The 20,570-nt window shown below is 37.2% G+C and overlaps 1 protein-coding gene across 17 annotated transcripts in view; it reads right to left on the reverse strand.

The window, feature by feature from the left end:
• The window catches only part of mapk10 (mitogen-activated protein kinase 10), a 62,742-nt gene extending 42,926 nt beyond the window's left edge, over positions 1-19,816 (reverse strand). For 8 of the 17 annotated variants that reach the window (XM_079586860.1, XM_079586871.1, XM_079586870.1 and 5 more), the window contains exons 1-2: positions 19,576-19,701; positions 19,396-19,487 (exon numbers count right to left, since the gene is read on the reverse strand). In XM_079586860.1, the coding sequence (XP_079442986.1) occupies positions 19,396-19,398 (3 nt within the window). In that variant the 5' untranslated portion in view covers positions 19,399-19,487; positions 19,576-19,701. Of the gene's footprint in view, positions 1-19,395; positions 19,488-19,575 lie in introns of all 17 variants that reach the window. The other 9 variants (XM_079586874.1, XM_079586872.1, XM_079586875.1 and 6 more) reach the window with 3 other exon arrangements.
• Positions 19,817-20,570: the final 754 nt, after the last annotated feature.

Raw genomic sequence — 20,570 nt, forward strand, 5'->3', positions numbered from 1 at the left:
ACTGAGAGCAAATATGACATTAACAGACAACAGGACGCAAGCAGAGAGCAGGAACTCTGCCTCCCCAAGGGTCCAAAGAGGCCACAGCTACGGTAATAAAACTGATGCCTGGAGATTAGAAACAGAGCTAGACGGATGCACAAAAAGCCTTCCTATTGTGGATCAAACATCCAGCCTCGGGAAAATACAGAATAGAACGGGTGAGTTTAATAATACTGGATTGTGAGTAAGCCCTCTCGTGGTATTGACAGACCTTTTGATTTGGTTAGGGTGCACACGATATTTAATAAAGTCGATCTTCAAGCCTGTCAATGATGTGAGTGATGTGAAGGTGGATGGTATGACCATCGCAGTAACTGCATATACACTGAGTTTACTCAGTAAGATATTCATTCTTTTATTCAGCAAGGATGCACTGATCCAAAGTGACAGTAAAGACTTTATGTTACAAAAGATATCTATTTCAAATAAATTCTGTTCTTTTGAACTTTCTATTCATCAAAGAATTTATCATGGTTTCCACATACATATAATTATAAGAAATGAATAATAAAAACTGTTTCTTGAGCAACAAATCATATTAGAATGATTTCTGAAGGATCATGTGACACTGAAGACTGGAGGAAAATTCAGGTTTCCATTATTTTGTCAAATATATTCAAATTGAATTGTAATAATATTAATATATACTTTATTTTTGATCGAAACAATGCATCATTGGTGAGCATAACAAAGACTTTTTAAAAAAAAAAAACGTACCAAACCCACATTTTTTTATGGTAATATGAATATCTTAAACCATGTATTTTAATAAAAATTAAACCTCAAAATGTCATTAGATTTTTTTAAATAACTATTATTTTTTATTTTTAGTTGATGGACACAAACCAAAAGATACATTTATCCATAACAAAAAAAGAGTGAGCTTCACATTATGTAGCACTTGAGTAAAAACATGTCTCAAAACACTATATTATAAATACGACTCAAATGAACAGCCGAATCTCTACCAGTTGACAAATTTCTTCCGCTGAATTGTATATACGTCATACCGCCAGCCCTAGTGGATGTGCGTGCTGCTATTATGCCGAAACCTGTTGTTCACACAGGTGGTGCACACCAGAGGCTAATTTTGTAAAGTGTTTGGACAGCGTGTGAAACCTTTAGTACACGGCAGCCATATTGGGATGAACAGACAGGTGATTCCAGAGCTACGATGAATCATCACCCCTGAGACCTGACAGATGGAAAGTGTACATCACCGAAACTTCTCCCCTCTTCAACAGTTTCTTGAACGCAGAACACTGATTAATTAGTCTATTGTGTCTGGAGCTTTCAGGTCAATTAACACTGATGATCTATCAGAGGGATCTATGCTAAAGTGAAGTTGTTAATGTGGCGCAGAACGCTAATGCTAGGATGTCCACAGTTACATCCATCGATTAGCTTTGCAGAGGCTAAACAATGCTATGCAATGCTGTACAATTAGCAACAAAGAGGATAACCCTGCTGAAAAAAAACTAAAATCCAGTCTAAGCTGTTTGGCTGGTCTTAGATGGTTTAAGTTTAAGTTTGCTGTAGCTGGTCAAGCTGCCTAGTTTCCCAGTCTGACCAGCACAGGTTGGTTTTTTACCTGTTTTGTTGTTGTTTTTTCCGCCTGGAGTTTACTGTCATACACACTTCAAGTATTTTCATTATGTTTTATGTGTTCTTGCGCTAGCCTGGCAGTAACAAACCTCGCCTCGAGGGGGCGATATACTTAACTTCAAATGTCAAACTGCTTGCGTTGTTTTTCAGGTAAACATGCTGACAGTTCAACTCATTTTAACTAACTAACTCAACAAGAGCTACGGCAATAGTTGACCTAAAAGAGAAAACGGGCCATAAAACAAGGTTTATGCTATGCTAACAAAATAGTGCTTGCGTAGCTAGCTAGAAACATCTGCATCCACATACAAACGCACTAGTTCTATCCCACACCGCCTCATTTTCCCTGTCAAAAACTAAATATGACGCCACCCTGACTCAGGTCTATTAGAAATGTTGCATTGGCAAGTCATTGAAATAAAATAACTTGAAGCTGAAGTACTAAAATGACCAAAAATAGCTAAAAACTAAACTAAAATTAAAATGAAAAATAAAAAGCTAATTCAAAATAAATAGGCTACTAGTATATAAATAATACTAAAATAACACCCTGGTAACCAAGCCTTGGACAGCATGACATCATTGTGAGACCCTGACAACCAGATATAATTACCATCATACACCTCAACTGCGCTTGATTGGTCACCATCAAACCGCTAGTGTTCTGAGGTATATTATTAACGAGTAGCGTTAGATTCTGTTAAGATATGCGCATAACCTTCTTAAATATGCAAAGAGAGGTGAGAAAGACAGGACGTAAAATAATGCATGAAATTGAAGCTGAATATGATAATAATGAGGGGGGAAACAGACACTCAACCTCTCCTCTTTAATGCCAGAAACTTCATGTCTGGCTTATGTCTGGGATTTTAATATTATTCAATCACTCTATCTGTCAATCATCAGAGGTTTGGCAGGAATATGTTGTCATGGAAAAGCTAAATTCTCCTGAAATTAAGAGAAAAGAGGAAATATTGCTATAGGGAGGGGTGTGGGATAAAACAAGAGAGCAGATGGAGAGAGATTTTTATTGGCAAGGAGATTGGCAAGGAGAATTATGGATGACCTTTAATTATAGAGATTTCCGTTTTAATAATATTGATTTATTTACTCTTCGATTCATTTTAAAGGTAAAAGACCTCCAAAATGTAAAATCTCCAAAACAAAAATAGAAGTTAAAATGTAACCATCATTTTGTTTAAATTAATAACTCCAGATCCATCTGTATATGAAACTAGATTTGACATTCACTAAACAAAAAGTGAGTGATGCTTTCCTGTGCAAAGCCTGCATTTTCCTGCCTTAAACTCACACAAGATAGATCATATATAAAATGAATAAATTACTTTTTAAAATATATATTTATATACTATTATAGTATGCAGTATTACTCTTTTGAATGAACCTTTAGCTTTTAGTTAACAATAACAACACTGCATACAATCATATAATTTTCTGTTGTTATTGCAAATTAGAAACCTAGCAATTTTCTAATAAAGATAAAACATCAATGTCAAATGTAAAAAAAAAATACACTGTATCTTTTTATATAAAATGTGGGCAGGTTAAGTAAAAACCCGAATGACTGGCCTGACCTGTATCTGACCTGCCTCTGATAACACATCCAGCTTTAAAAAAAGAAAACACAACATGAAATGATCTCAGACGCACAGGGGTCAAAAGGTCCCTCAATGACATTTGTGTTTTCCTCACCAAAGGAAAATCTCCAGACTTATTATCTCAAGAATTTACCATGACAACCAAAACCAGAGTGAAGAATAAAATCCCCACGGGTGTATGAACAATACACACAATCAAATTACGGACTCGCAGTGCCTCACAATCCAATTTTAACCCTTGTCACAAGACCATGAGAATGAGCACAAATCTGAATACAGTTCAGGGTCCTGTAACATAAAAACAACTGAACAGCAGTGTGGTTTCGGTTCTACATCGCGTGTGTGTGTGTTTTTTGAGAGGCTGTCAATGGCAGTGTGGCTGATTTACTCAGGGGAAGTAGCAGGTCATAAAACATTTCTGCTCACCGGGAGCCAATCTGGGCCCTGTCGGATGGGCTGGGGGCCATCTTGACACCGCTGGCAGGTATCTTGTGTGTGGGCGGCAGATACCGTAGAACAACATCAGCTTGAAAAGACAGATGTCCTTGCTGCTGCCTGTGCTGTTTATGTCTCAGAGCATGCATTTAATGATATAGGGCGGCCATGTTGTTACACAAACACAACAAACTCCTGTCTAATGGATTCTAATGTATTACCATCTGTTTATGTGTACGCAACTTTGGTTACGACAACATTCATCAGACATCTTTTGAAAAAGGCGTTTTCGTTTCAAAACGCTCGCCGTCCACACTAGCGTTTTCCAAAAGTTTCTTGTCCACATTGAAATGTCGGAAAATGCTAAATTCACCTTGCTGCTTACTGTAAAACCCCATAAAAGCTCACTGAGATGATACAGACAGAACAAGACATGGTACAGTTATCAAACAATTCTTCTGGCAGGATCATTTTATTTAGCAAAATTATATTCTGTCATTCTGTCTAAATTCTGACATTTTGGCAGGACTGTGTTATGAAGAGTGAGTAAAGTATTTTAGCAAGTGTGTAAAAGTGAATAGCACATAACAGGCACAAAACCGGTGAATCTGTACAACATGCGTCACATGACTAAACATGCGTTGTCGTTTTCAAATACCTCCGTTTTCAAAGTCCGCACTATAAAGCGAAAACGCCGTTTTCAAATGTATACACTTCATTTTCATTCATTAAAACGCCGTCTCAATGTGGACGGAAGGCCAAAAACAGAGAGAAAAGATACACAAACGTATTAGTGTGGACAAGTTCAACGTTGTTGTTAACCAAGACTATTCAAACTATAATTTTATTAAAATGAAACAAAACTGAAAAAATATAAAATATAAATATAGACCTTGGACAGGTTAGACGCCATTTTAAATTCAACACGAATAAAAACGAGGCTGTGAGGGATAGACTTAGTCTTTACAACTACATGCACTGTATAAAGGTCCTAGATCACGTAATTTTCATAACTCACAACTTTCATAACTATTATATGGGGTTTTTGTCTAATGTTTTTTTTTTCTGGAAAGACGTTTCATCATCTGAACAATCGGTAGGTTGAGCTATTAGATGAAAAACTTAAACAAATAAACTTCAATAAATATTAGAAATCAGCTAACTGACAACTATATCTGAAATAAAGCTAATTTTTAAAAAAAAATTACAAAAAATTACAATATTTAAGCTAATTGTAAATTTTACGGGCTAGAATTTGTTAAAACAAATTTTTACTTAAGCTGAATTAATAGTCACTCTAGGTAGCATTAATGATGACAAATGCAGGAGGAAAGGCCAGAAAAAAGCAAATCTGAAAATGCGTCAAACTGGGGAATTAAGAAAATCCCTGCCGGCAAAATCTCAGTCAGCATTCTCCATAAGCAGCAGTTCAAAGAAAGTCTTATCTAGTATATCATCCTCTAAAAGAGACCAACCCTTTGGTATCAGAAGAGCATTTGACGTAGGCATCATAGGCAGATGACGTAAAAAGGTATTCTAGTTCACCAGAGCAGTGCTGTGGGCCACAAGGGAGAGATAAACTTCCATAATAAGATACATTTATGTGAAACAGAACAGAAATAACGTAGGACGGGACATAATAAAATATGATGTTATTGGCTATTATTATTTTCCCTGCCTATACTGCCTCAGTTACATCAGTAGAAAAGAAAATTATTTTTCAAAGGCAGAGAAACGCATTACATTTTTATATGAAACATTATGAAAACATATTTTTTAGAATAAGGTGCACTGATAAATCATGCACATTGAGACCAGGGACCTTTATTAATAAGTAAATACATTTTAATTTCACATTGTCTATAAAGGATAACCTTCATAAATTGTGCCTTAAAATGTCATTTCAAAAAAGTTTTATTTGACTCTTATTATTTGCGCTTGTTCAGAGGTAAAAGTCGAGCTAGGAGCGAATCAAACCTGCCGACTGTTGAGTGCTGCAGTTTCATTTAACACCTCAGCTTTTCTGACTTATAGTGGGACGTATTTTCAACCTACTTCTGGATTATTCAGCAGTTCTGCAGTCGAACTTTACACACTCCACACAAATACACACACACAAACAAACACACACACACACACACACACACACACACACACACACACACACACACACACACACACACACACACACACGCACGCATTTTTCCTACATTAATTTTTTCCACAAACATGCTGACAAAGTTAAAAACAGACATTTCTGGCTGCCAACAGGAGAGTAAAAAATTATTTTAATTATTGCTCCTTGACAGCATTAAACGATGGAGAGCAAATGGACACTTTTGGATAAGTCTCTTGATTCTCAGGAAATACCCCCACATTCTCACAGTGTCTCAAACTGTTCGCATTCGCCAAGATACCACAATCAAAAATAAACTCAAAGACAGCTTGTTTCCGCCACAGAATAAAACATTTTAAAAGATAATTACGACTTTTTACCTCACAATTTCGAGTTTAAAGTCACAATTGTGTGATATACAGTCATAATTGACCGTTTGCAAAGACCCGCCCCCCTTAGTTACTGTCGCTATGTCCGACAAGCTACACCGCTCTCACGCCATACCATGTTCTCACACAGTGACAAATACATTGCGGAGCAGAGAGGAGACAGACAACACGCTGACAGACAGGACAGAGGTTACTTTTCGGTTACTTTTGATATTAAACATTAAACAAAGTCTCACCTTTCAAATTTGGTCATTTTTAAAAAGAAATTTAAACAATAAATACCGTTTTGAGGCTCTTTAATGTGTCGTGACAGATCGCTGTAGAGCATCAGTTAAAGCTGCTCGTGAACCGATCATCTCTTCTTTCTAGTTCATTTATAGCATCAAATAAACATGACTGAACATAAGGAATGTTGTTTTAACTGCGGAAAGGCGACAGTACACTCCGTTTCTCAAGTTCAAATCCTCCCATGTTAATCTATAACTCTCTCGACTGCTTTGTCGGACAAAATGGCGGATGGCGAAATATGATTGGTCAGATCGCCTGTCAATCAAGCTCCCTGCAAAGGGTCAATTGTGACTTTATATCACGCAATTCTGATTTTATAACACGCAATTGCGAGTTTATATCTCACAATTGTTAACACGCAATTTGAGATAAAAAGTCAGAATTGTGAGATAAAAAGTGAAACCCAAAGGAACTTCAGAACTCAGAAATTCGTTTAACTCTAACAGAATCCTTTCAGCTGATCATAGAAGACGCCATAAAATGCACGACACTTCAAATCCCTCAAACCTTCATAGGAGTCTGAGCTCTCGCTGGGAAGAGCTGTAATGTGCTTTGTTTACTGTTAATTCAATGGCAGACATCACTCACTAATTACAGAGCACTTGAATATTTCGCAGTTGGCTGCACAAATGCATTGCTGGAGTCCAGGCACATAATTGACTAGTGCAGTAAATCAGCGCAAAGGGTTGTGAGACGCCAGAATGTGACTCTCTCTCTTTCCATTTTGTCTTCCTGGTCTTAAATTGCCTTGCTCTCTGGGTTTGGGCCTTTATCTTTTTGTCAGTACTTGCGTGCGTGTGTGTGTGTGTCATCAGACTAATCCCACTCTAGTTCACTGTTAACTCTGCAGGGTCCTGGATGGCTTAATGATATGAATAATTCACATCTCCCCTCACTCACAGTCTGTTCGTTCCTCAACTGAATATACTATTGCATTCTTCTTCCTCTCACACTGCAGTGTACAGCATATCAGCCATTGCTCCAGTCTTCAGTGTCACATGATCCTTTAGAAATCATTTTAATTTGGTGCACAAGAAACATTTCTTATTATTAAAAGTTGTGCTGCATACTATTTTGGTGGAAAGTGGAAACAGTGATACATTTTTTCAGAACGTTCAAAAGAACAGCATTTATTAGAAATAGAAATCGTTTGCAATATTATAAATGTCTCTACTGTCACTGTTAAACAAATTTACTGTGTCCTTGCTGAACAAATCAAAATAAACAACAATCCACAAAAACGCACAGGCGCAACAAAGAGCAGTGTGTACCACACAGAGACAATACCGGACGATGAACAAAACCAACTCGGGGCTTAAATACTCGAGAGATAAGGACGAGGTGCAGGTGAACATAATCTGTAACCACAGAAACAAACGCGAAGCGGGAAAATGCCAACAAAGGAAACCGGCACTAAACACAGGAAACCAAGAAAACACAAACTAAAAGTCCATTAAAAAACGAAACTCAAACTCAGGCTGAACGTTACAGACAGCAACATTATGCTGATATAATTTAATACGATTCTTCATTTTTGAGAAGTTTCCAAGACAGCATCATATGATGATTTTTTTCAGTTCAGGCAATCCCAGAATGCACTGCAAAGATTCAGTCAAGATTGAACTAAAAATGTTTATTGCGACTGCATCTGAAATCGCATACTTCTCTACTATATAGTAGGCGAAAAAAACAGAATGTGGCAAGAGTATAATGTCTGAATTCACTAATAAAAGAGGCAAAAAGATCAATTCAGAAATACAAGTGATCATCTTTATGAATGAGTCATTGAATCATTTACTCAACCAATTCGTTCAGATCATTCACTCAAAATATTTATTCAGTACTACTTTGTTTAGTTCAGCACTGAAAAGTATTTAGAAAATTATAAATTTAATCAAAATGGCAATTTAGCCAATATTTGTGTGTGCTACGGATACATAGTCATCATAATATCGCATTTCTAGATTAGCAAGTGCCACTTGTGCGGTTCACATAAAGAGCACAATTTGAATAGTTATTTAGTTGCTGGCTACGTACAGTATAGTGTTCCAAATCAGTCACTTATAAGTTATTACTGTACATTTATTATGCAGATGCCCATGGAGGCTGTAGGCAGCAAGGCAGAGGTTTTGGAACAGAGCTTTAGTGTTAGCGATAAAATGTTATAAAATGGGATATTTATTAACCTTGATGGTCTGTGCAACATTTTTTTTTTAAACATTGTACTAAAGGATCTATTGTTGGGTACGCATTATTTTTCTCACTTTCAGGTAGAAACAACATCTGACTGCCGCCCTGGCTGTAAATACACCACCAGCTGGATAACATCAATATTGTATAGCAGTTTCCAAATATGGATCCACAACCCTGCCTACCAGCAACAATGACTGATGAAACCGAGAGGTAAAATCCAAAAGCATTTCTCCACTCCAACACTCCCATTAGATTAGGCCTGCATCTCGTGCTGTGCAAAATCCCTGCAAAACATAATCTACAGGCTGGATCTGGATTAGAGATGTTTTTGAGCTGGGGTTTCAACATTATTCTGACAACATGTCTTTGTGTGTGTGGCTGATCATTAGACCGCCGATGTGATACTAATGGATTATAATAATGGATTTAATGAAGCACATTTCTTTAAAAAGTACAGCAGCTTGTGAGTTATGTAATTTCTCGGGTAAAGCAGATTGATAAGGGAATAATGCGATCATTCTGTCAGGTTACAATCCTTAAGCTATTATGACCTGCAATAAATTACAAACCCTTTTAGATTAATGTCCCATGGATGAAAATAAAGCACATGGCTACCTCTGTAATATCCCAGGGCATCTTTAGCAAGGAAGGAGAAATAAATAAATATATATTTATATAGTAAGTGAATGGGACAAAAAGACAAAGGAGCTTTTAATGTTATTGAATTAAGTGTCCATAGCTAGTGGACGGCCGGATTAATCTTTATGCCACAGAGAAGAACGGAGCATGCTCAGTTGCTCACTAGGTCAGGAACAGGAACAGGAACTTCTCTCCCTCTCTCATCCTGTGGGTCATTTTCATTCACTTCAGAGCAATGCAATGGAAGTTAACAGCACAAAAGAAAGCAAGACTGCTTTCATGTACTTTTTTTATAATATAAGTCACACCAGGGTTTGTGCACATCACAATGTGTTTTATATAAGATGAAAGACTGAAAATGGAGATGACTCGATTATTTATTAAGCACGTTTTCAGTTCTTTGCCTGTGCCTTGTTGACTACTGTCTTCATGAAGACACCTTTAGAAACAGCATGCTAACTAAAATGTGACCTCAAGTGACTGATTTTGACGCTCTCCATAGGCAATGACTCAAAATTAATTTGAGACAAAATATATATTTTTTGAAAATCATGAAACATTATGAAAATATATAAAAAAAAATGTTAGAGAAAAGACTCATATTTGACTCCAATCAAACGTGTTATTTTCGTTTTTATTTATATACGATTATATTATTTATAAATATTTTAATATTAGATTTAATGTTTATATTCATATTAATGTATTAATATTTTGAATCAGTATCAGTTTTTTATTTTAAAAAAATTACTTTAGTTTTAGTCATTCTAATACTATATCTTAAACTTATTTCTTTCAGTTACTTCAAATCAACATTTCTAATTGTACGTTTTTTACATTTATATTTGACTATATTTTGTTTCAGGTTTATTTCAATTACTGAAAACGATTTTTAATATTTTTTTGATTGAATCAACAATACTGATTCCAATAGAGTTTGATGCTATGTTAAATGACATGATATTCTAATAAACATGAAAATATTGTGTATAGTTCATTTTAATTCACTTTGTATACCATTCACTTATTGCCTATGACGCCTTAAAAGGTACTCTAGGGAGCTCACTAAGAGCTAATATGTCAGAAACCACACAACTCCCTTTCTTCGAGTGACACATCAACCTTTTTGACAGATCCATACCTTCCCTCATTGGGTGGGAGGAGTAAATAACAAACAACGCCTGCAAACACTCAGTCATGATGTCTCTCCTTCACAGCATTCATCACCCAATCTCTGCAGTGACTCGATGAGTTTCTTAGCAACTGCCGAAACACTCAAGATGTCAATAGCGATGTTCTCCACCACTATGACTACGATTCTTATTATCTTGTCAGACGTTTGACTTTCTGTACCACCTTCATCCTAAAACAATAGAAGAAAACAGCCTGAACGATTGAGCTCACAATGGCAGATGCCTTGAGTGTCCAAAGCAAATGTCACTCACTGTTCTGCTAATATCCAATCCTCTTTTCTGTGGCTCTCTGGACTCAGCCAATCACAGTGCAGCATCCCTAAAGGGCAGAGCCCACACCGCCAATCAGAAGTGTCTGTCATGAGGGCATGGCAGCAATCTATCTTTCTGTCTAACATCCACCTATATCTATATCTATCCATCCATCCATCCATCCATCCATCCAGAAGTTTAGGTAATCTCTCACTTCTCTGTCCTGCATTTTGTCTGAGTGAGTTCACATAATGAGAGCAAAATGAGAGACCTGTTTTAGGCAGCGGTGTGTGTCCTCTCTCGGGAAAACCGATCTATTTTAAAGTTTGACGGTGCAAATAATCACAGATCCAGAATAATGACTACTAAACCATCAGCTCGAAAAGCTTTAAAGTACAATTTATTTCTGTGAATCAGTGCAAACTTTCCATTTCAATAAATTGTTCCAAGCATTGATTCATTTGTTGAATTTTTTACAAATATTCACAGAGCTGCCAAAGTCAAATTCTTTCATGCAAAAAAAATATAATTCAGGAATAAATATACACTATCGTTCAAAAGTTTGATGTTAGTAAGATTTTTTTTATAAATTAGATCTGTAAAATGTATTAATCATGATTAATTGCATCTGACATAAAAGTCTGTAATTTGTGTGTGTGTGTGTGTGTGTGTGTGTGTGTGTGTGTGTGTGTGTGTGTGTGTGTGTGTGTGTGTGTGTGTGTGTGTGTGTGTGTGTGTGTGTGTGTGTGTGCAACCGACTGGATGTACATTATCCCTTACACATGAAATATATGTTTTTAAACAATATATCACATTGCTTGTTTTCTCAATCACTTATAGGTGTATGACGAGCAAGCTGCTTGTGTGTGTATTAACATCTCTTGCTGTTTGTGTTTGAGTATGTGTGTGTGTGTGTACTTTTAGTTTATTCTTTTCTGCTGTGCACCAGAGGCAAACCTTAAGTCAGCTTACAAGCACCACATAAATATAGCAGTAATTCCACATTGCTCCCATATTTCTCGTCTTTCCTTACTCTCTCTTTCTCCTCCCCCTCTCCTGTTCTCTCCCTCTCTCTCTCTCTCTCTCTCTCTCTATCCACGGTGCTGTGGGGAACCTGAAATCCTGTCAAGTGAGCTCCGCAGCAGCAGATGCATTCAACCAAACACTAAAGAAAGACATACAACCGAACCTCCCAGCTCAGAGCGGAGTGGAAGTGGATGGCTGGCAGTTACTTCAGTGAAATATTTAGAATGCCAACATTGCTTTTTCGAAATTGCTTTTCGAGACCTGAGAGTTTAAATCAGCCTCTATAACCAACTGATCATTTAGAAAGATAGTCAAATCATTCAAAAAACATTTTTCAAAAGGCTAAACTCACTCCTTCCTCAGTTTCTGATGACATCAGCAAACATGTATGCTCTGTTTCTCCCCATCACGTTGAGAAACACGAACACGGTGACACACACTTCCTAGTGTCCGTGATTTAACACACACATGATACAAAGGTGGAAGGAAAACAGTCACCAGGACAGGGGGTTATCCCGGAGGGAAATGACATTTGTCCAAACACTTGTTTGGATGACTATTTAGAAGAGCACAAACAAAGCGCAGCGCTAATAACATCTCATTAGTGTGCTGAGGCAATTAAAGTGGTCTCTTGCATAACACACTCTGCCACTATAGGGCAAAGCAAAAACATCTAAATTATTCACATTCCTGCAGTCTGATTAACAGATGCGGCCAATGGACTAATTTCAGAATACAGAGAGGAAACGACTCAAATGCTGAAAGAATGATTGTGGTTTATGGATCTATCTGCCTTCCTATATGGTGAGGTTTCAGGGTAACATTGCTGAAGTCTTTGGTTTTTCCTAGGCAGTAAACACACTTGATCATTCATTCCTTTCTCCTCCCTGATCAGCATGAGACCAAATCATACCGGACGGCAGAGGCCAGCCCACTCCTTGAGCCCTGACCCCTTCGCTTCTCAAGCGCCAGTTCTTTTTTTCTCATCTTCCCTGAACTAAAGTCCAGTGCTTCCTAATATTCCTCTCTTTTCCATTCGGTGCCTCATGCTTGCTGTCTCCAAACCACAGCAATTCCACACTGCACTTTCATACTTTAAAGAAACCAGGAGTACTTCGCTCCTAATACACTGATCCGAAGAACCTTTAATGTGACATCAAGGGCTTTTAAAATCTCTTAAGAACCATACAGCTATCTCAGGAACCCCAATACCGTGAAATAATACTTGATAAGAACCTTTCAAACCTTCACACACAGTTTTCTGTACTCTCGCTAAATGTTTTGAACAGCTATGAGTCATTTCCTTGACAACAGTAAACAAATTCAGCATGGTTCAGACAGTAGGAACTGAGTGAACTAGAACATTCTATATATGAAAACTAGTATATCCTCCATATCTTTTTTAAAAATCCAAGTATTTAAAAGTGATACTCTTTCATTTTGAATTAGTGCCATACCTGAACAACAATAACCTTAACCACATCAATTCATTTGATAAAACTCATTCTATGTAGAATATGAGAGATCCAGTATAGCAATACAAAAATAGCTAGTGCAGATGTTCCAATGGTTTGACATCCCACAATTCCACAATTCCATCAGATAAATCCTTTGCTGACAGCTGTAGTATTCCCGGCTTTACTCAGAACTCTTTCTAAACTGATCATGATGACTTACGCTTTCTCTCTGGTGTGTTAAATAAATAGATAAAGTGAATACACACTCACACATATACTGTACACACACAAACACGTATAGTCACTAATGAGCGTATAGCACACACCTAATAAAATCAATTAAGCGAAAAATCTATGTATGTACTGATATGAATTTATGACATTTACACTAATGCCTCTAGAGAATAATTTATCTGACAAAACAATGGGTCAGAGACATTAATCAACATGTTAATTTGACACTGTGTAGTTAAGACTCTTAAACAACATTTAATATACATGTAATGGGCTTGGCGGATGATTTTATCCACAGCAACTTACGCTGGATTTAAGACTTGAGCTTTAAGATGCTATTATCTCCAATAGTAATGTAACAAACACTAATGGTAGCAGCCTAGAGAAGCCAATCAGCTCTTAGTAGGAGTGTGTTGTTGATGCAGTGCTGCTGGATTTACAACTACAGAGAGACGTTCAGTTATATAAGATCAAATCCTAATGAACAACTGCAAGTAATTATATAAACAAACAGCAAGCCAATAACTGCACCATCTGTCAATTCAAGAGCTTTCATCAAATGTGAAGACGACATAGCAGAGGATTGCAGATTAACATTGCTCATAGTGTATAATATGAACATAAAAGTTAAAGCAGCATCTGCCAATACAGATGTTTGGTTTGGATAGTTTTCCTGCTATCTTTATTTTTAAAGAGCTCATTTCTAATTAATATATTGTCATTTTGAAATAAATAGGCTATAAAAAACTGTTTATTTGACCAAATACATTTAACAGACTAAGTCATGATTAACTTTCCCTTTTGAAGTGATGCATGGAGGTCATGTCAAACATGAAAATATAAAAGCTATTGATAAAGTCATAGAGTTTTTCTTGCTGTGGGCTGCTGTGCTCAGTAATCTCAGAATCAATCCCAGCAGCCTTTGTGGTATGTATCTTAAAACCATCGGCTTGCACGGGAAACATTCCCCTTGGGGCTGAAATTTCACTGAATACCACTGTGCTGACGATAAACATTATTTTACAGTGTACGGAAAATCCAATGTGGTGCTAAATCTCTTCACGGTAGGTACACTGGAAGCTTGTGGGAGTACAGACTAAAAAAACACAGAAATTCTGTTCTATGCTACAGATCATGTAGGTTGTTATTGAACAAGATCTGCTTTTATAGCATATAATAAAAGAGAGCGAGTGCTATTATGTCTGGTCACTTAGAGGTGGAGCTCGGTCTAAAGCCACGCCCCTCTTCTCGCATAATTACAAGTATAATGAGCATCCTGTTACTCCACACCCACAGATGACATCATCCATCATACGCCTGGACACACGCCTACAATAAGTCCACAGAATTCACGGACGATTAATTCAGAGTTCACAACCAAAATATCCCAAATTTAAGCATGATTATAAAATGATCACTGGGAAAATGTGTATGGAAAATAAATGTTAGGATTTCAAATCTGTAAAACATACTAAATAGTCCTATTTATATTACATCTAAATATTACAGTAGTTTATGTAATGTTTTTGATGGAATTTTTATTTTAGTTTATAGTCGTCTTAAGTAGTCTTAAAGGGATAGCACACCCAAAAAATACAATTCTGCCATCATTTACTCACCCTCAATTTGTTCTAAACCTGTATGAGTTTCTTTCTTCTGCTGAAAACAAAAGAAGATAGTTTGAGGAATATGGCTAACCAAACAGTTGATGGACCCCACTGACTTCCATAGTATGAAAAAAAAAAGTACAATTGAAGTCAATGGGGTCCATCATTAGGGGCCTCATCATGTTTGGTTACCAGATTTATTTTTTTAAATGTCTTCTTCTGTGTTCAGCAGAAGAAAGAAATTCATAATGGTTTGGAACAACTTAAGAGGGAGGGAATGGACAGAATTGTCATTTTTGGGTAAACTATCCCTTTAAGCCCTTAAAGTGATAGTTTGCCTAAAAATAAAAATTCTGTCATCATTGACATGGTGACCACCAATATTGTCAGAGAATAAAGCCTGTTTGTCAAAGGAAGCTACGGCATGGTTTGATTTTATAGTCTTATGCTTTCTTTTTTTTTTTTGTCCTGTGAGCTTGACAGCCCATGGTCACCTATGGAGAATTATTTACGCCACAGAATACAAATATAAAAGTAGTTGCGACTTCTCAAAATGACGAGTTTATACCTCACAATTCTGATTTTTTTTTTTTTTTTTTTAATCAGAATTGCGAATTTAAGCATCACATCTTGCAAATATGACTTTTCTCAGAATTCTGCATGTTCATACGGTCAGGCCAGGTGTCTAAAATTTCCAGGAAAAAAATGACAGAAGAGAAAATTACAGGGATGTGAGATGTAAACTCAGAATTACGAAAGTAAGTAAGTAAAAGTAATAAAGTCAAAATTGTGGGATGACAAATCACAATTACAAGACCTAAAACAGCAATTTTGAGGGGAAAAAGCCTGATTTGTGAGATAAGAAGTTGCAAATATCTTTATTATACTTTAAGTCCATGGCAGAAATAAGTTCCATAGTCCCTTCCTATTTACTTTCAATTCAAAAATAATATTTTCATGTCATACTGGTTGATAACAACATGGGGGTGAGTAAATGATGCCAGAATTGGCCATTTAAGCATTTTTTATTGTGAAATGTATAAATTGGCAAGTCCTCCAGCAAGGCACGAGGAAGAAAGACATTATTGATAACCCCACTTACAAAATTAATGACCTTAAAAAAAGCATCCCTGAAAATGTGCCAAGGCATAAGCCAAGAAATTCCCTTAATGTTTCAAACATTGAGATAAAAACGTGTTGATAACAGCAGATTGGTAATGCTTGATACCATTCCAATAACATTGACACCATTGTGTTCCCTGGTTAGCAGTGACGTCATCTACAAATGGCTTTGGATGGTAACACGGCGATTTTAGTTGCATAATGTGGGCCTGCGATAGAAACATTACAACACTGAGATGGCTTAACCGGGGTTGACTAATCCTAACCACAATCAACCAGAGACAGAACAAGCTATTGGCTCCAAAACATTAAATATTAAGTGGGACTGTTCTTTGACTGCATAGCAGCAGAGACTAAAATTATGATTTTGCAATCCCATAGCGCTTGTACATGACATCTAGAAACATGTATTTTTTTTATTTTAGACCACAAAACCTGATAACCAATTTCAATGCATAATCACATACACATTGTTAAATAAACTGCAACTAGTGATACAAAACACGACTTTTGCTTTCCAATGGATGTGGCAAGAAATCAAGATTCATGATCCAACGTGAATGCAAACAATAGCTAAATATGCAAACAAACAAACAAGCAAGCCAATAAATATTGATGGAAATAACAAGTTTGACACTGTCTATTGCAGTGGACTACAAACTGGATGGGTCAAGCATCTATTTACAATAATCTATTAAAGAGTCCTTGAAAAAAAAGGTGAAAATTCCCTAGGAGCGTGGTCAGTTTGCACAGGATTGTTTGCTGAACCATCCAAGTCATATCCAGCCAGATTCTTCGAGCTTCAGAATAATTCACTAATTCATCCCCAAAAAATCACTCTTTATCTTTCCAAATGTCAGCACACGATGATCACGACAACCTCTGACACTAAACCGTGAGCCGAGTCTAACCAGGGCACCCACTGGTTTGTGATTGAACAATATACAGACACAATAGAACAGCCTAATTAGACATATGGGGTCTTTTTTTGGGGGGGAGGGGGGTTGATTGGTCCATGGACGTCCCTCAGCGTTATGCACAGCGCCTTGCCAAATCCTGCAGTAATTGGTCCATTTTAACAGAGTACTGATGTTTAAAAGCCACATTGTGTCATTACATTAAAACAAAAGCATAGATGTTTAAATATTAATCGCTTTTTGTATTGAAAATGTGTGAACAGCTTGTAATGAAACTTAGGGATATTTGTGCCGGGAAAATTCAAAGGTGACGGTTTTGCACATTCCCGAGAACTCTTCGGTTCTGTAACACAATAAATGAATGCTTATACAATGTTCAGGATAATGCCGAAAGAGCTATGCTGTAATGTAACGTCAGAGTGTCATGCAAAGAAAAAGGATTCATTCAAACTATATAGCCATATCTATATAGTCTATAATCTCAAATATACTTTGTAATCAAGTCAGTGAGAGCTTGTGCAAACATATCCACATCGCTATGATCAGATGCTTCCTTATTATACATATTTACGCATTCATCTAAACGTCGCTCTCAGCAGCGTGGACGGCGTCGGGATGTTCAACAGTGTATCGCTGCAAGGGTATTTCCAACTTTTTACTTCTAATCGAAGAATGAAAAAGAACTTCATTGTGAGTATACCGGAGCACTGAATCACGTTCAGACTCTTGTTGAGCAATAAGTTGCTGTCTGCAGTTCGATTAACGGCCACCGGTGTCACTAATAACAAGAGTTTCTGAATTCTACATACAGCCCCTTTAAAAAGTCATGAAATATTTCAGCACAGGTCGGATTACTAAACCACCCCGGCAAGTGTGGAGAAGGGCGACGATAGAAATGATTTATTAACAAGTTCAGGAGGAACACGTTCAAATGATCTATCCAATCAGCACGAGAGGATATATATATACGCAATCGACTCACCTATGTTCCTTTCAACATCCCTCCATCACCCCGACTCCTCACTCTTGGCTGTTTCCTATCCCAGCAGGGATACGGGGGGAGTACTCTGGGTTCGGGCCAAAATTCAGAGCTCGGAGCCCTCTCCTCGGACAGCATGGTAAATACGCATGCTCTTTATCTGATTATAAGTGTGATCTAGTGAACACTTTGTTTGATTCAGTGAGTTCTATTTTTCTTTAAAGGAGTTAAGGGTTCTTACAAATGCATTACAGTTCAAAATGTAATGCAATAAAATGCACAACTACATTGTATGCCATTTTTTCAGGCTCACAATACACATGTAAGTAAATGCATAACTAAACGCCAGAGCCATTTGTATGCGTCGAAAATATACTGTAGGTAAATTAATGTGCTTTTGCATTTTTAATAGCTTTTATGACTGTCATTCCACGCAGTCTTATGAAAAAGGAAAGTGCATGAAAACGTCACATCCTGTGATGTTGACGTGATGTTTATTTCAAATCATAAACCAAAAATAGCCTTAAAAAACAACAACATCAAACATATCACATCTAAAAAATGTGTTTCATGACAGTTATTGAATAATGGTTATATTCAACCATGGGTTGAAATAAAGAAGTAAATCAAAGAACAGCTATTTAAATTTGTATCAATTTGTGTATCCTATTTTTAAATTATCCTATTTTATACTGTTTAGTAGCTACATGAAAAAAGAAAAGAAAAAAAAAAACAGCAGGTGCTTTTACCATATGCCCCATCTCAGACTCCAGGATGAACTCACATATGCTTAGATAACAGTTTAAAAATATCATCAAATGCAAGAAATAGTCTCAAAATATGGAATTTAAATTCCTCAACGGCAATCATTTTACCAAATTCAATCAATTTAGCCTCTATAAGTAGAATAGAGCGTTATATAAGAATTAAAAGGTATTTTATATTACCCTTTTGCATACATATCATTGTTGTGACTTCACATTCTATCAGTCCATATTCTAACAAAGGCCTGCCGTCACTGCAAACAAGACATATGATGCAGGACTGCGAGTGATGCAGGAAAAACATGGATGGATGTGCGCTCACGCGCTCAGATCTGGTAAACACCGGAGAAATCCTGCCGTTTACGCGTCTGATCGTTCTCGTGCGCGCCGCCAACCGTGACTGATCATTTATTTTCCTTTGCCACAAAGACATCGACTTCATTAACCTTCATAGCGATCAATATTCATCACCCCACCCTTCAGGTTCCCGCATAAACATCTCCCACCGACCGACCTACCATTCCGTGCCAGCTGCCCGTCCGACGTTCCCGGTCCGGTGACAGTCCAGTCCTGTTCAAAACATGCCGGTAGGCGACGGTTTTAAAGACCACTGTGAGGACGAACCAAACAGATGTAAAGAAAGAAAGGTAGTTGAAATAAAAAGAGAAGTTTGCGATGCTGAATCACTGCGCGCTCACCATTGTGCTGCAGGATGCTGCCTGTACCATTATGGATCCTACCAGCGTAGGGATGGGAAGGGCAGGGGGTGCGGGAGACGGGTTGCCGTGGCAACCGGAGGGAGCACACGGTGACGTCAAAGCCGAGAGCGGTCTCATAGGAGTGAGGAGATGGAGAGGAGCGGCATCTGTAGATTGGTGGGCCTTTACGCACATGACCGCCACCTGCGTGTTCGGAGGCGGGCTGAGGAAAACAGCAACCGGTCCGGCATCACAGAGCATTCGATTCATTTGAAACATTCGATTCGTGTTGAAACGATTCTTTCCGGTGAATCAGTTCAAGGGAATCGATTCACAAATCAAAATTGACCCCTACGCACGATATTAGGATTCCAGATATTAGCTTAATTAATAGTAAAATGACATTTTTAATCATCATTTACTCGCCCTCAAGTGGTTCCAAACCTGTATGGATGTATTTCTTCTGTTTGAGATATGTTGAAGAATCTATGTTGTTGCTACCAGTTGACGGCACCCATTGTTTTTTTCCTGGAAGCTATTGGCTACCGTCAACTGTTTGATTACCAACAAAGTTCAAAATATCTCATTTTGGGTGAACTATCCCTTAAAGGTCTAATAGGATAGCCTACATAGCAAAGGAAACACGAACTAATTAAAACCCTAATAATAATCAACATTCTTAAACGTCTATAAAACAGTCCAGACATGGAAATTATCGTTGTTTAAGTAGCAGTGTTTAGTCTAGCCTATGCCTGTATTATGTTAAATAATTTAAATTACGTAAGATGGTTTGCCATATGGTGGTGCTAGCCTATAGTGATTAAGTGTAAATTGTAAATTTATGATTTTATGCCATAATAAATTCCAACATGCTCGAATAAATGTCAAATGTTGCGTAATTTATTATTTCAACAAGTTTATTCTCCCTTAGTTTAGCGCAAACGCTTTGAATTGCAAAGAATCGGCTCAAACAAACGATTCATTCACGAATCGCA

This window comes from Phoxinus phoxinus (genome assembly GCF_949152265.1).
Source record: "Phoxinus phoxinus genome assembly, chromosome: 17".
NCBI lineage: Eukaryota > Metazoa > Chordata > Actinopteri > Cypriniformes > Leuciscidae > Phoxinus > Phoxinus phoxinus.